The 16,444-nt window shown below is 42.8% G+C and overlaps 1 protein-coding gene across 4 annotated transcripts in view; it reads left to right on the top strand.

The window, feature by feature from the left end:
• Positions 1–16,444, top strand: part of GRM7 (glutamate metabotropic receptor 7) — a 266,715-nt gene that overhangs the window by 141,768 nt on the left and 108,503 nt on the right. For all 4 annotated transcript variants that reach the window (XM_035546872.2, XM_050712778.1, XM_035546870.2 and 1 more), the window contains exons 3-4: positions 2,137–2,278; positions 3,112–3,266. In XM_035546872.2, the coding sequence (XP_035402765.1) occupies positions 2,137–2,278; positions 3,112–3,266 (297 nt within the window). The remainder of the gene's footprint in view (positions 1–2,136; positions 2,279–3,111; positions 3,267–16,444) is intronic.

The following is a 16,444-nucleotide window of genomic DNA, read 5'->3' as shown; positions in this document are numbered from 1 at the left end:
CAAAGTTCCTAAGTCCTTATTTAAGAAGAGAAATGAGAGTCTCTTGTGGGAGATTGGAAGTACCTTGGCTCGGTGCGATGGACAGCCTGGGAGGGTCCTTTCCCTCAGCAGCTGATAATTTTAAATTCTCCTTAGGCGTGATGCCCGAAGGGAGAGGCTTTTCGCTGGGAGAAGGAAAAGGACGGAGCCCGGTCCTGCCCCGGACACGGCGCACAGACACAGCGACTGCTCCCTGCCTCCCTCCTGCTGTCCGCAGGTGCCTGCGCCCGGGCACTGCTGTGGCCCCGCTGCTGGAGCGGGAGTCTCGGGCTCAAAGCCAGAGCTGCCGGGGGTCAGCCTTTAACCAAGGCATAATCCGTGCCAAATGGGGCAATTTGGGAAAGCTGGATAACTGCTCCTGAAGCTGGGTTGGTTTCGTCTAATTTTGACTAGGGAAAATAACAGGAAAGAGGATTTCCAAAGTGTTTGGGCTTTTGGAACTTCCTAGCAACTAGAGTTTCTCTCCTCATTTTCAAATGAAGTTTCTGTTTAGAAATCAGTATTATTTTCTTTTCCAGAAGAAATCAGGTTATGATAAATTTAAGTTGTAATAACTGTAGAACAGAAACAAACCGTGTGTGAGTCAGTGAAAAACTTAAAGGTTATTTTCTGTTTTATCTTTTCTCAACCTTTTCTTTTTTACAATTTATTTTCTTCCCACTGGAAGCGATCTTTTTGCCCCGGAGTTTTTGGATCACCTAGTACCGAGAGACCTGGCTTGACTGCAGTCAGCCTCTGTGTCTCAACTTCTCCACTTCTGAAATAAGAAAAATGAGCCTGACCTTCTTTATAAAGCACTCAGAGATCGCAGATGAGATGTAATACAGCAGAGCCCTGTTTTGCAACTCTAAAACCATATATTTGCAAATGCTCAGTGGTTTTCCTCTAGGTGTTTTTATGTCAGCTTTGCCATGTTATAGGACAATTATGGTAGTTTCTGGCAGAATGTGTGCAGGCAGGATGTGCTGATGGTGGAAGAGCTTTCTCCTCTAGAAATCCTGTCCTATAGAACACCTTCTCTGTTTCTTCGTTTAGCTATTCTTTTAAATCTGGATTTTAAAGTGTGTCAGTAAATATCTTCTTTGTCCTGCTGTCTTTTTAAGTAATTCATCCCCACTTACGATTCTTACTATGTACCTCTAATGCTTTATTAATTAACACACTGTGCAGTATGCTGAGGAAGTTGTTATCTAGGATGTCAGTAAAGATGAAAGAGTTTATTGCCGAGAAACAAAACAATAAAGGCAGAAGTGTGATTTCATCTCCTTACAGTGACAAGGGAGAATGTCACTGGAGTTGTGATTTTTTTATATATGTTAATTTTAATTTTTCTCCAACCATGCTAAATAACAGTAATTTGTGAAATGTGTTAAAACTATTACCTTGATATGGATGTGGTTATCACTGTTATTGTGTTGTTACTATTTTTTTCAATGCTATCTGTGCATTTATGGGAAGTCCAATTCACAGACATGTAGTTTATCTTGAGATCACAATTGCCTGGGCAGCTCCATCCCATTTGATAATGGACATTTTCAAAGAGAAAGGATTTTCATGACCAATCTTTCCTTTTGCCAATATTTCAACTAATTTGTCGTTCCTATTTCAAATAAGTTGTTTCAGCAGAAGCATTTTCACTTAATATCCTTTAACTTGCAAAATCAGCGTCCCTGCTCTGCACCAAGATAGTTCGTCTAATACCTTGTAAACACCACTTGTCTTTGAGCCTGTGTTGTTGTTGTTTTTTAATTGTTTTAAGTTTGTTCATGTTTGTTGTTGGGGCTTTGTTGGTTTTTTCCCCTTGCTGTCTCGTTTATTGGTTTATTACTCTGTGTTGTTATTTTCACAGCCATGTTCAATCCATGACCCCACTCAGGTGTGCATACTGTGTATATCTTAAGGAACAAGTCTATGTCCCACCCAGACAATACCAAATTGTAGCAATACCTCAGGATACCTGATGCGAAGATTAAATTCCACATGAAGGCAGCAGTCAGAGAGTTTTTCTTCCTTCCAGGCTCCCCTTCCAGTCCACGTGTCTCCGCTGCCTTTCCTGTGTTCTCCATTGACTGAGCCCTTTTCTTCTTTCTTCGGCAGGTGGGCTCTGCATTGCTCAGTCCCTGAAAATCCCCCAGGATCGCAAGGACAAGACCATCGACTTTGATAAGATTATCAAGCAGCTCCTAGAAACTCCCAATGCCAGGGCCATCGTTATTTTTGCCAATGATGAGGACATAAAGTAAGGACGATGAGGGAACTAATTCATTTGATAGATGTGCAGAAACGAGAAAGCAAGAATACAAATAATGAAGGGGGAATGTCTGTTGGTAAGAGCCGTGTGGGGATGTGGTGTGGACGCTTTGTAGGGCAACGCCGGAGTCGTGACCGCTGCTGCCCTGGCTCATGTGGCACCCCAGGCCACACGCTGCTGCAGAGGGGAGAAGGGAGTGATAATCTGAAAAGAATGAAGGTCTGAAAGCTTTTCTTGTCGTAGGATTATGCATGCATTTGATGGCAGACCTGACCTTAGCTCTCAAACAGAAGATGCTCTTCTCTCCAAGCTCATACTACTATGTATTATTAATTCACAGTGTATTTTCTGGCAGATGATGGTTACTAGTGACAAAATGGCTTGGATGCTTAAGGTTAAACCACATAATTCAGGTACCACTTGCCCTTAAAATAATATAAAGAATATTTTAGAAGTGTGACTCTTACTTTTCACTTGAGAATTTTAAATCAGCTTGAAATTTTGATGGCAATGTCAGGTGCTGAGAGGCTCAGTTATACAAAGAGGCAGAAAGAAATTGGGATGAGGTTTCAGTGAAGTCAATGGCAAAACATTTAAGTTGTAGTAAAATTGTGATTTCATTCTTAGGATATAGGGTGAATTAAAAGAGAGGTTTAATCAGTGCTGCATGGATTGTGACACAATGTGTTGTGAAATTTCTGAGCTCTGTTGGTTACAGGAATACGTTATTTCTGTTCATTCTGCAATTGCCACACACTATTTTTACCAAGCAATCGTGTTCAAATTAAATTAACTTGTGAACAAAATGTTCTTTTCCACAGGCAGATCCTCGCAGCCGCCAAGAGGGCAGATCAAGTCGGGCACTTTCTGTGGGTGGGCTCGGACACGTGGGGCTCCAAAGTGAGTCCTCTGCTGCAGCAGGAGGACGTTGCTGAGGGAGCCATCACCATCCTGCCCAAGCGAGCGACCATTGAGGGTGAGCACTCTCTTCTGATTGACTTTTTCTCACAGCTTCTCACCCTTTCTTTTTTGTTTCCTGAAAATCTTGTGGTACAAAATTGATTGCCCATATTTTTTCTTGTGGATAAATATGTATAGGCATGGTAGTATTGAAAGAGTATAAAGCACACTGCGCCAGTCTTTATCCCCTGAAATTTTCCTGAATGTTTGTGTTCCTCGTCCAAAAACTATATGCTATTTCCACAACCAAAAAGTGACGAGCAGCTATCTATATCACCAAAAAAGATGTAAACCAAAATGATCTTAACATATCATGTATGTATTCAGGAAGAGAAAATCTATTGCAATTACATATCACCTCTGAAGCACTGGATAAGCTTTCTACTGAAGAAGTAAAAATTCAGTCGATTGTCTGATTCTTACGTACTATATACTATCCCCTTTGTAGAGATGCTCAGCTATCCACATGACTTCCTCTGGGCAAACCAAACATGCTGATTAGAGTCCGTGTTCTCTTTAACATGAAAAGTTCTTTATAGGAGGGACACTGGGCAAAGAGAACTAACTCCTCTGTTGTGCCAGGCAGGGTCTCCAAAGAGTCCTTGAATGTGTTGCATGCATTAAAATGGGCTCTGGTGTCTTCACTCACAGGGAAACCAAATATTTGCATTCATTTTTACTGTGTCTACTCTACCACCTCATTAGTTATTCTTCTCAGATCTATAATATTAAATTTTTAAACCCTGGAGGCATTTTCACATGTTACTTCTCCATAAATACGTAAAGTTGATAGACAATGAAGTGTTCTGTTTCTTAAAAACAGGATATTTTAATAATCTTTTCATATTGTTAGTATTCATCCCTGAGGGTTTCTGACAGAGAAACTAAATGTCTACCAACAGTACACAGAAATAAAAACTTTCCAAGTTTTTTTTATTTAAAAATATTTTGCTCCTACATTATACATTAAGCCTATTGGACATAATGGGGTTGGCTTTTGGAAACAAGTGGCAATAACAAAGGGGCAGGGTTCATGTACAGAAAGTCAGTTAGGTAACAGCTACAAATATCAGCACAGTTAATGCATCTGCAAAATACACGTTCATCCAGCCTGCAGATAGCTTATTCACGGATTATATTAGGCTATTGCCTAAAAGTTGGCTTGTTGCATTCTGCACTTGTAGTCACACAGACTGCATGATTGCTAGTGTGTGAGGCGTAAATTATATTTTGCCTATATATATAATTGCATTCATTCTTCAAGAGCTCCTACCGTACGAGCAGTTGCATATTTTGAGGTCCATAAGTTGCACGTTATTTGCCAGAAAGGGCGAAAACACTCAGCCAAAAATAGGTACCGTGCTTGGCATTAAAGGAGAGGCAGAGCAAAGTGTCCTAGAATAGCAGTTCCAATGTCAATAGCAAATGTTTCCTGCATGCTCTGTGACCACTCATAAAGGTTCAGGCTTGTACTTACCTTTTTCAATCCCGTTCATCCATCCCTAATTACCATCTGTATTTGCCATCTGCTTAGCCCTGTAAGGAGGAAGAGTAAAAGGCTGGTTAAGAGCACAGAGCGAAGTCCCACCCTCCTGTACCGTAATTCTCATACTGTCCTTCTCAATAATCCTCAAACCTATCCCATTGTGTTGCTCTCTGTGTGAAGCAGTTTTCCAGAACTCAACATCTCTCCTTTCGAACCAATTCCATTTCTGTTTCATCCAGTGAGAAGCATCCATTGGAATCTGTTACTTATAGGAAGTAAGTAATCCTTAGGTATTAGCACTTCTTTGCTTAGTGAGGCTGTTATCCATATGGATTGTCTGTCTTGCATTTGTGCTGCTGTATGTTGTTTTGCTTTTCTTTCTGTTGTTGTAGTAATTTCATTTGGCTATGAATCCAAGAGAACTGGAAACAGACATTTTAATGTTATTCTTTTATCATCCAGCAATGAACATCTGCTTCCTAAAATTTAGTAATGGATTTCTTTGAATGAATACATAAAATAAATGAAATAAGAAGCTTTGATTTCCCCTATAAATTGATGGAAACAAACTAAATTAGCAGAATGGAACTCAATTTGCCCTAAAGGAAGATATCTTGAGCAGTATCCCAGCCTAGCAGGCTCCTTTTTCCATAGTGGTGTGCAGCAGTGCTGCCGCCAGCCCCTGCGGCTCACCGGCTCCAGAGCAAGGCACCACTCAAGTGCCAGCCTCATTCCCACTGGGGCTGGTGAGAGCTTCTATACTAAGGATGAATAAAGGGGTTGTCCTTATTTTACTCCTCAAGAGAGTTATCCTTTTGCTTCTTCCTTTTGTGTTAAATAGGATTTGTAATATGTTAGAAACAGATGCCTAACAAACAAAGGGAAGTACTGCAGCTTTCCTTCCTAGAGAACACCAAAACTTAATATTAAATAGGTGATGCTGCTAGCCTCTTGTTATGCTTCATAGAAAAATGCAAGGCTAATAGGGCAGGAAAAGCTAAATTGCATTGAAAAGTAATGTGCCAGCGTGTTGAAGTGTATATGGTGCAAATTGGATTATCAGATTTTTGACATCTGTAAAGTTATTGGCCACATAAGTCATAAACTGAAATGGTCATTTTGCAGAAAAAGACGTTTTTTGAGTAGCACTTCTCCAGCCATGACTCTTTGATGCAAATCACAGATGTGAAATGCAGGTATGTTGGCGCATTTACACCTACCTACACGTGCCATTTGAAATTCCTGCTTTCCATAACAGTGGGTATACCCCAGAAGCATCCAGCTCTGCAGTTTGACACACACTTTCTTGTAGCGTCAGGCTCCAGACATGCAGTTATTTGTCTTGATGCTTGATGTCACTCGTGGGACAAAATTTTCTTTGCCATAGTCCCATGGGGTGATTTAGGAAATCATTACATCAACTTAATTCATTCCTCTTAAGTCAGTCTTAATATAGCCCAATTGTGTGTGATGTAATTATGTTGAAAGGATAAAGTTGCATCTTATTTGCATAATTGCAGTAGACAGTGAGCCAGAGGAAGTGCAAACTTAAATAGTAATCACTTTGTAGAAACTTGTGTTTGAAACTAGCTCCCCAGCCAACTTCAACCAAGTATCAACTAGGTTGAAAGGCTTTCCAAGGTATTCAGGTTAAAAAGCAGAGTGTACGTGCTTTTGGAACAACTATTGCAGGTGAATATTATATCTTGGTTATTGTTACTTCGAACTCTTCCCCCCAAAAAAAAGGTTTAATGGTGTGTCCTCGTGCTCACATATTATTAAAACATCAGCCCAATCCAGAAACTCAGCATATGCTCAGAGGAAGAAGCACAGCGTGTTGCATTGCAGTACTGCAAGTAGCAGTGCTTGTGTTTCTGAGAGTTTGGTCATTCTTCTTGCTTCAAATAGTCTTTTTCTAGAGTATCGCCTTGTAACATTTCTGTGGAAAGGTGTAATGTAAGCACAGAGCAAATATTAGTGTTGGAATGTGAGAAAAATGTCTTAAAAGATGAAAGATGTTTTTTTCTCATTAAAATTTGGATGGGATGTATTGTTATTATGTTCATTTTACAATGATACAGAAATGATGAACATCCGTGGCTCTGCATGCATCTGACATTCGATAAAACAACAACACAACAGAAAAAAAAAATCTGCAGAACATCTTTCTTCAAAAAGCATTTGGTGCAGTTTTACCTACTGCTGCTTTGTTCCTCAGAAACCCACATTCTTCTGCATTCAGCTGAACGGAAGTGTAAGTGTTGCACATGGGGGAGATCCGTCTATCAGTTGGCGCTGAAGGACAGAAAGGGTGCCCTGCTAATCTCAGGAAGGGCGCAATACCACAAAGAGGAGAAACTGAGCTACAGGAAGAGTTGGGGCAGCAAAAGCTGGCTATTTTGAAGCAATGTTGCAATCAGGATAATGGTGAAAACGGGAGATGTTGAGGAAGGTATAACAATCCCCCAAAATTTCAAGTGCTACAGGGAAAGTGGAAGCACAGTGGAAAATGAGAAGAAAGGCTGAGATTTCAAGAAACAAGTGTTTTGTTCTCACAGTTCAGCTGAGCTACTTGCTTTCAGAATAGCAAATTATCATATTGGTTTTCTTCTCTCTAGGCAGTGATGGTCTAAGAGAAAGTTGTTCATTTGTCCCAGTTTTCATTCAAAGTCCCAGAAGCATTTTTGACCATTCAAACCAGCAAGGAGCAAGCAATGGAAACACTCCCTGCATTCCCGCAGATCACACATCATCAGTGGAGTTCTCCAAGTGATGAACTGCAACCCTATTTCTTTGTAGATGTAAATGAACTTCTTCTACGCAAATCTTTTTTAATCACAAAGTGACCTTTCGGTATTCTGCTGCCACTTTACTTCTTCAGTTTTCAGCAAATTTAATAAACTTCAGAGCATTTCCTCTTCTTGTTATCACCGCTATACCAAAATCTAATTATACTTTTTAACTGCCTGGGGTAGCTGCCTTTATTACACCGCATACATATATATGGGAGATATCTGGATGACCCTCTGATTAAAGATGATAATACTGCTGGTCCAGACATCGATTAAAGTTCTCCTTAGCAGGCAGCTTCAAAGTCAGGAGTTCCTAAATTCTGTCCCTGGAGCAAAAGTAGTTCTTTCTGGCAGTGATAAGAAAGTATCTGTGCCATGAGGGAAGGAAAAGCCTCATCCTTTTGGAGTAGATTTGTGCAGTATTTGCTGAATTAAATACGGAAAGCTTTTAGATAATGCATCTACAGACAGCTATTTAAGTCCTAGGACTCAACTAATAAAGATGGTCTTGGAGTGCGGAATGATGGTCTTTCCTCCCCTCTCTTTTTTCTTTCTCATCTTTTCTTCAAGTCAGAGCAATATCCACATTTCAGATTTTGAATTTGCTTCCATCAATCTTTAATACCTATCAAGATTAAAACTGGCTCATTAGAGCTCTTGAGGAGTATGGCAGTGGAGAGCAGGCAGAACAAGTATAACATGAAAATTTGGGATCTTGGTTCAACATTTGGAAGTTATTTCTGTGGCTATATATATGTATATAATGTTAATTATTTTGGAAGTCTAGCAAAATTATTTGCCCGCAGTGAAAAAATATCCTTTATGGTTTCAGGTGAGAATTTGATGAAACTTAACAATGAGATTCAACTAGATTTAAGGCAAAAGATTCAGTTCCAGCAAGCTGTGGATGTGTTGAAGGTTTGCAGTCTCATGAAACGCTCATCTAACAGGTTAATGGATGGCTCAAATTCAGCACAAGAAAGTGCATAGCTATTTAAAAAAATAGAAGTATTGCAAATGCTATAAATCAACATAACTGTCCTTGAATTTTTCAGTTGCTTGTCTTCCGAATAGATAGTGAACCATGGTTTGAATGGTTTTGTTTTTATTTCCAGCAGGAGCTGGTTTGCTTTTTTTTTTTTTTTGGGGGGGGTGGTGGGGGGGTGGGCAGGATTATACCTGAGGGAGAAAAAATAAAAACAGAATGAAATCATCTCTCCCTGTTTAGTGGCTTTCAATTATTTTACCTTCACATCCCCAGTCTAGCAAAATAAGAGAGCTCAAGGTTCATTTTCCTGTGTTACAGACAGTATTAAGTTTTATCCAGCATTAATAAATATGGGTCCGATATTCTTTACCTAGCTACAGCTGCCTTTACCCCATATGCTTGTGTGGGAGAGATGTGCTTGCTTTGTGCAGTGTTTATTCAACTCCTCTCTGAACAGTGCAGAAAACTGTCTTCTTCCTTCGCATAACAGTGTTTGTAAAATAATCAGGTTTTGATTTTTTTTCCTGCTTGGTACAGAGCTTTTTAAAGCACTCTGTTCTCAAGCTTTTTCTCTGTGCCCCTGGGGCGGAGCTCTCAGGAGGGTCAGAGATGGCGAGCCCCGGCCTTGGGGGTTTGCTCCATCCATGCGGGGCTGCCTGGCGGGGGGATTTCTGCGGCCTCCGCAGGGCAGACGCCATGAGCTGGAAAAGCCAGGAGGAAACGGGGACACAAATTGTAAGGGACAAGTCATAAGAGGAGTAGCATGGACTGTCTCTCCTTAATTTACTCTTCCCATTACCTCCCCTGCATTTTCCTCCCCTGGTCTGTTCTACTTTCTGTACAGCTGGAAAGCCTCAGGGACTGGGTCTCCCTTGGCGCCTCCGGGCTGGCGGCTCGAGAGCAGCAGAGTGGCTCTGTTTTGGCCACATTTGTTTATTTGCATTTTTTTTACTTGTGAGTAAATTGCATTTACCAGCTTTGGAATTAAAATGCTAAGGGTGCTGTGTGTTTGTATAATTGACTAAGCAAACACAGAGATGTGTCATCTGTTAAGGTAAGTTTCTTTTTTCACCCAGTACGCTTTATCACAAAGATACTTTCAAGTGGTACTTATAAACCTCCTAGAAAACGTCTTAGCTGGCCAAGTGCCGCTGAAGGAAGAATTTACCTTTTGTTCTTCTATATCAATCACACAGTGTTTTTAAAGTCATTTGGTCCGCAAACTTGTTGAGAGCGCATCTTTCCCAGCGCTGATGAAGCCATTAATTGAATTTAAATTAGCACCGTGGTTACCTGGGAGTCCAAGCCACATGCAGCTGTGAAGAGTTTATTGCATATCGATTCGCGTGTCTTGGGAAAGTCACTCGAGGAGGTAAGATCAGCTTTGATTCCTCCCAGCTAAGAGCTGAGTCTCGTTGCCTGTTGCCCTTGTACGCACTGACCCATGGCGCAGGGTGCAGCGTGCCAGGACAGACAGCTGGATGGACGTGTGCCACGGGCTGGGCTGAGCGCTGCTCGAGTGAGCACCCTTCAGCCAGGATGCTCTGTACGCCGGGCGTCACGCCGCATGTTTCTTGTCCGCTCCTTCGTGGTCTGCCACTCTGAAGCTCCGTTATAAAAGGAGGGATGCAATTAAACATTGGCTTGCATCCCGTCGGAGGGCGATGGCCAGGCGCCTGGGATGGGTAGGTGAGGTGCTGCCGCTGCTGCGGGTCAGCCAGGCAGGGCTTGCTCCCTGGCTGTAGGCAGGAATTGTGCATTCGCTGTGCAGGAGCAGTAGCAATGCAGTGCTCAACTTTGAAGGGTTGAAATGAAGGCCTTGGGGAGAAGTTTGTCAAGTTCAAAGAGACAGTAGCTTAAGGGCAGCATTTTTTGTTAATATTCAGATATAGAAAAGAAACAGTTTCTATAAAGTTTCAAATTAATTTTTTTTGGCAGTTTCCTTTTAAATTAAGGAAGCTTTCTTCCGTGAAGGTTTCTTTTTTTTCTCTCTTCTGTTTCATGTTCCCTATAAGTGCTAGTCACTGAGAAATATGGCCTCAGCAGCAGTCTTTGTGCTGCTGCAGTCTCAAAGGAAGAGCCCCGTGGCCCTCCAAACCCATGCTCCCTTAAGGGAATGCGTTTGAAAAAAACATGTTGTGTTGCAAGTCAAAATGTAAACTTCTACGCCATCTTAGTGCAATATTTTGCTAAAGTCTGGCTGTTGGGTGCTGGTCAGTGATCGAGGCTCGTTTTGGTTTTCTGAGGCAGTTTGAAGTTGGGACCAGCCACTGCTTGGTGCAGGACACAGCTCACAACCACATCGGCATCAGCAAGACATTTTATCTCAGAGTTTGATGCAGCACCCTTTCAAAGGGTGTTGCTGCTTCATAGTAAAGGCCTAATTGGACTGTAAAGAACTGCCATGCAATAAAGATTTGGGGACCTTCTCTTTGGCCCCTTGCAATGAGCTTAACTGCTTGCCTAGCCTACAGCAGACCTGAGTTGCTGATAATCAGGGCCCTTCTGTACCCGTGCCAGCTGTTACTCATCCTGGGGATGTGTGTGTCTCTGCCTCTATTTCTGTATTTTGTGCATTCCTCCCAGGGCTTATGTTGGCATTTTCCCTTTGATGTTCATGTTTAACTGTTATTTCAGGACACTGGAGATTGTGTGGGTGGTTGTGCTGAGAGATGTGCACACACACCAGAGCGGCTGACACTGTGAGAAGACATGACTGGTAGGATAAAACCACTTAGCTGTGATCACTGTTCAGATCGGCAGTCAGTGGTCGTCGTTTTGAAGTAACCTGAACTGCATCTCCTAGAGACCGGTTTTCCTCTCACTGACCTGACACTGAAGCTGCTTGTGGGACACATCTGGGCAGAATATTTCCACCCAGAAAGCAAGAATTTTGTTTTCAGGAAGCCTGCTGTCATCGTGTGCCAGCCCCTGATCTGCATGTGCTCCGCCAGGGACCTCCTAGTGTCCCTCGGGGGGGCTGCTCCGCACGGCAGGCATTCAGGGGGCTTTGCTGTTAGGGAGGTCTCTCAGGGAAGTGCTTCACCCTCCGCACAGCCGACAGCCGTGGGCTGCTTGCCAGCAGCTTTACAAGGAAGCAGAGCCAAGGGCAGCTTAGGCTGGCAACCCAGGTCTCCATCCTTGTGCGGGGCGTTCAGCGGCACGGGGGCAGCATACAGCCAGCACACAAAGGTGGCAAATGCCTGCTTCCTGCCCTTCTGCTCCCCCAGCGTATCATTAGGAAATCCTAGTGTTTCCTAGTCTTGCTGGTCCTTACTTCTGTGCAGAGTTTTCAAGACTCATTTGTTTGATAGGAATTCATTTTCTGTCTGATAGTAAAACTGGCAGGATTTCCAGGATCTATAACACATATAGAAAGACTTAGTAGCCAGAAGTTCCTCTCTTTCTTTGTCCCTGGGGAAGACTGTTAGGTAATGCCCAAAGGTAAAGAGCAATCCTGAAGGTGTGCAAAAGGCTTTTCTCATGATCTAAAAACAAATCTCATGATCTGAAAGCTAGGCAAGGATTCGGTAGGCATCACTCCCTGTCAGTCACCGCGGGAAGAGGTCTCCTTTCGTATGCAGTGAAGTTCTCTGGGTCTGGCAATGAGCGATGCTCATTAGACCTTTTTTATTGGCACTTGATTTGCAGGGAGGAAGAATCCCAGCATGGCTTGGTTGAGCCATTTGAAAGCACTTCAGAAACACCGAAGTACCTCTGGCTGATCTGAATTTTCAGGAGCACCTTTCTGCGGCGGCACGCTGCGGGGGTGGCCGAGCTCGGGGATCTCACCGGACCCCACATGAGCGAGCTCCTCCTGGGCTGCTGAAGCAGAGCTGGCTCACGGGGAAGTCTAAAGAGGGATGTTTTACTCTGTCATTCTCTTTAGGCATAGAAACCCATGTCAAGAAAAGATTTTACCACCTTCTCCCACTCCCTTTGAGCAGTACTGGCACCAACACCACGCCACGCACAGCGCTCGTGTTGTGTTTGCCTCTGTGACTCAGTAAAGCCAATGCAGGGAGCTGGGATGGTGGCACAGCAGTGTGCGAGGAGCACGAGCCTCATTGCTGCAACAGAGGAGCAGGAAAGGTTAACACTTGTTTCTACTTCACAGGAAATATATTAGAGTATTCATTTCACCATTCATATTTAACATATTTTTCAAGTAAAGAAAGAATAGCAAGAGCTTTCTGAAATAAACTGTTTCTGTTTTAGGTAAAAATAGCCACGAATGTTCCCAAGTATCTCGTTTCAAAAATACCATTCTGCAGGAGGGCTGGGAACTACAGGCTGTTCTTAATGGAACAGAGCATTTTTCATCCCTGATGTACTGCCTTGGCAGAGTGGGAGGGAGTTTAATATAGTATGTAGCGTTTCCAGTGCAGCGCCTGGTGGACTGCCCATCGGTGTTGCAGAACAGGCAATCAGGAGCGACACTTGTTTGATCGGTAGGACCGGTTGTTTCTCTTCGTGTTTGTTCCCACGTGTGATGAGTTTGGGCTCAAGAAATAGCTCTGAGTGAGGACTTTGGGATTAGGCCCATGGACCTGGGTGACTGTTTATTTTCCCTCAAAATTATTGCAGTGTTTTAATTTAGGAAGCTTCAGACACAGAAACTGGGGGCAGCGCAACACAGAATACAAATACAATCTGCTCGTGCCATAAGGTGATGGGAGAAATAAAAGGTTCAGTCATCAGTCTTTTCTACAAGGGTTATTTTTTGCAACAAGAAATTAAAATAACATTAATATATTAGAAACTAAAATGAAAGAAACAAATCCCTCTGCCATCTGCTAAGCAAACAGCAGCGCAGCCCGGTGGAGGAGCGTCTGTGCAGGGAGGGGAAGCAGCGGCAGGGGAGAGCTCCCGCCCTGCCTGGCACCAGGCGAGAGGGGTGCCTGGGGGAGCTGGGATGCACTGAACATCCCCTGCCAGTGGGATGCCATGCGTTCAGCAGGGTTGTTTTGGTGTTCGTTGGGCCCCGTTTCATTCCATCAGCCTGTGCTGTTCGTGCGTTTTGCTGCCTGGCAGGTACGAGGGCAAGCGTGTGTTCAGCACTCCTCGCATCTGCTCCCTTAGCAAACTGCACGTGTTTTACCTGAAGTGTCTGTTAAATTCTCATGGGTAATTCACTCATATATTACATCCTCTCCCAGGATAACTTGGAGTCTAGTATATGTACGGTAACACATTATTTCTATTCTGCTAAGTTTAGATTCATATTTAACATTTCTTTATCTTTTGTTATCAGCTATTCCATTATCCTTTACAAATGGTAACAAGTATAAACCTGTTTAATATTTCTTTTCCTCTTTGGGTTCAGTTTTTACTCTCTTTGAAAGATATTGGAAGCAAAAGTTCCTAAATTCTCACAAGAAATTTTTTTCCTATGCCATTTCTGACTCTGTAACTACAGCCCAAAGCGATTCTCTCTGTAGGCCACTTAAAATTAGTCTCTGCCATGTTCTATGACTCAATTATTCTTGCTCTTTATTAGCAAGCCTGAAAAGAAATACTACTTCACAATCTCTCAAGCAAAGCAAAAATAAAAAAGTTTGAGCCTTTTATTAGAGTAAAATGCAAATACGGCATTCATGTTTGCAAGTGACAAATAAATCTGCGTAGATTATATATTAAAAATATACTCACTGTACGTCTTACGTGGTTATTAGCATCTGTCCTTTCCTGCATGAGCAGATATTTGCTGCCATCCTGGGTCTTGCTGTGGGGATCTGGAGCGTCCTGGGAAAGATCTCTGGGGGCTGCAGCTCCGCTGGGGCTCTGCGCACAGACCCTGGCTGATGTGAGCAGTGTGCTTGGGAAGCAGGCTGAGCTCTGCTGGGCGAGATGGGCTCAGACAGAAAAATAAAAGTGCTAATTTTGGGAAGTGGACAGAGGTCTGAAAGGTGGTTTCTTTTTGTTTGGTTGGTTGTTCTTTTTTCCTTCTGGTTTGCGTTGGCAGTGCTTGAATGAGTATAGGCTTTTGAAAGTAATAGTTTAGGAAATAATACACATAATTTCCCTAAAGACAATACAGTGAATGCTAAAGTGCTCACTTCACTCATGAGGGGTTTGCAGATCTGCTTTGGGACTGTTTTCATTTTGTTGGCTGTGTGATAGCACTCCAGTATCCAAAAGAAATGGAAAATTATTTAGAAAAAAAATTCTCAGTGTGATTACATCTTCTGGCTTTTAGAATAACAAAACTGGAGTCAGTACATGAATGATCTCCTCCTGGTAGGAACAGGTCTTGATCTCCTGGTAAGGAAAGATAAATACAGACATTTTGTTTCACAGCTGAAATATAACTATAGGATGGTGAACTGTGTTTGCAAGTACAGGTATTCATTCCTCTGTGCACTTTAAGGTCATACTGCATTGAAAGCGTAGTTCAGTCATTTTTTCAATTACATGATGTGGTTCATCTGGAAAGTAACCCATTTCCTTACATTAACACAGCTGTACTGCAAGCAACATGCTCCTGTTTGCCTGTGGGGCTGCTGCTGCGCATCTGAAAGGTGATGACGTGGTGGTGGGAAAGACCAGCTCACCAAGGGATGGAAAGCTGCTGCTTTGTGCTGTCACCCTCTTTCTGGCCACTTTCAAACCACTAATAAAGTCGGGAGAGAAGGAAAGAGGCCTGGGAAGGGAAAGCACAGGCTCTGCCTCTGAAGTGATCATTGACTCCCATACTGCTCCAAGCTCTGCTTGTACGTCAGCAGCAGCTCATTGCACGTGGTGCTGATACTTCTCACCTGCCCAAAAGTAATTGCATTTGATCTTGTAAGAATGAAGTATGAAGCAAGTGAGTGGCCTCAAACTGATTATTATTACTGGAAAGAGAACGGTGTAATTGCTTGTGAATAATGATTAAACCTAATTAGAGTCAGTGTTTTGCTGTTACACTGATAATACCCACCTGTAGTGCCTACCCTTCAGTATATTCTCCATGGGTTCAGCTCTTGGCTTGTAGTGCTCATGGGTCTGGGATGGTTACAGCCCAGTGCTGTGAGGAAAATCACTGGTGTATAGTGAAAAGATGTTGAAATTTTATTTTTTTGTCATGTTGGTATCGGTAGTAATGCACAGACATCTGTGTAAAGGGACCCAAGTCCCAGAAGTGGCTGTGGGGTGGCTGCTGGGAGCAGAAGGCTTGAGTGCCCATGGCTCCTTCCGTGCAGGGACAGCAACAAGTGCTCATGAAGGGATGCTGGTGCTCAAAGTCACTTCTACAATCCCCCAGCTGCAATAAATTGTTAAAGTAAGTAGTGAAATAGACTCTTCACAAAGCTGAGGGTTTGTTTTTTGTTTTGTTTGTTTGCTTGTTTTTCTTTTCCCTGGGGATTTACTGGTTCTACTTGGTTAAACTTGGTTTACTTGGTTAAAAATAGGAAGAAACGAAGCCAGGTTGGTTGGGAGCACGTGTCTGTGCCTGGCTGATGGGGTGGATTTGTCGCTAAAGCGGATGGCACCCAGCTTGGAGGGGATCCTGGCAGCTCTGCTACACAGACAGGGATGTGAGGCAGGGTGTCCCAGAGAGGGAGCTCTGCCGTAGCATTAGCTGACTGAAGAGTGCTGTATTTCAGGTGTTTATGTTCTTTCTTGTACTCTAATAAAGTTTGAATTAGGCAGCTTACTTGCACAGGGCCAAGTGCAGAGTCTAATACCACAACTTCGATTTGTAGAATTAAATCGGTATGCTTTTAAAAATAAAAATAAGAAAACTAAATCACACCTGAACTCAGTCTCCCTGGAATTCAGATGATGTTTTTAGCTTTGGCAACGATTTACAAATGCTGATGTGTCAATCCCCAAGGAGAGAATACTTGTCTCAAGTATTGCCACTTGAAATTTTGGGAAGCCACACAGATGTTCATCTCCTCATTATGGAAATAATGTATTTGGTATGAAGAGAGGGGAATACA

The sequence above is a fragment of the Cygnus atratus genome, chromosome 10, assembly GCF_013377495.2.
Source record: "Cygnus atratus isolate AKBS03 ecotype Queensland, Australia chromosome 10, CAtr_DNAZoo_HiC_assembly, whole genome shotgun sequence".
Classification (NCBI taxonomy): Eukaryota; Metazoa; Chordata; class Aves; order Anseriformes; family Anatidae; genus Cygnus; species Cygnus atratus.
This window is presented reverse-complemented; position numbering and strand designations above follow the sequence as displayed.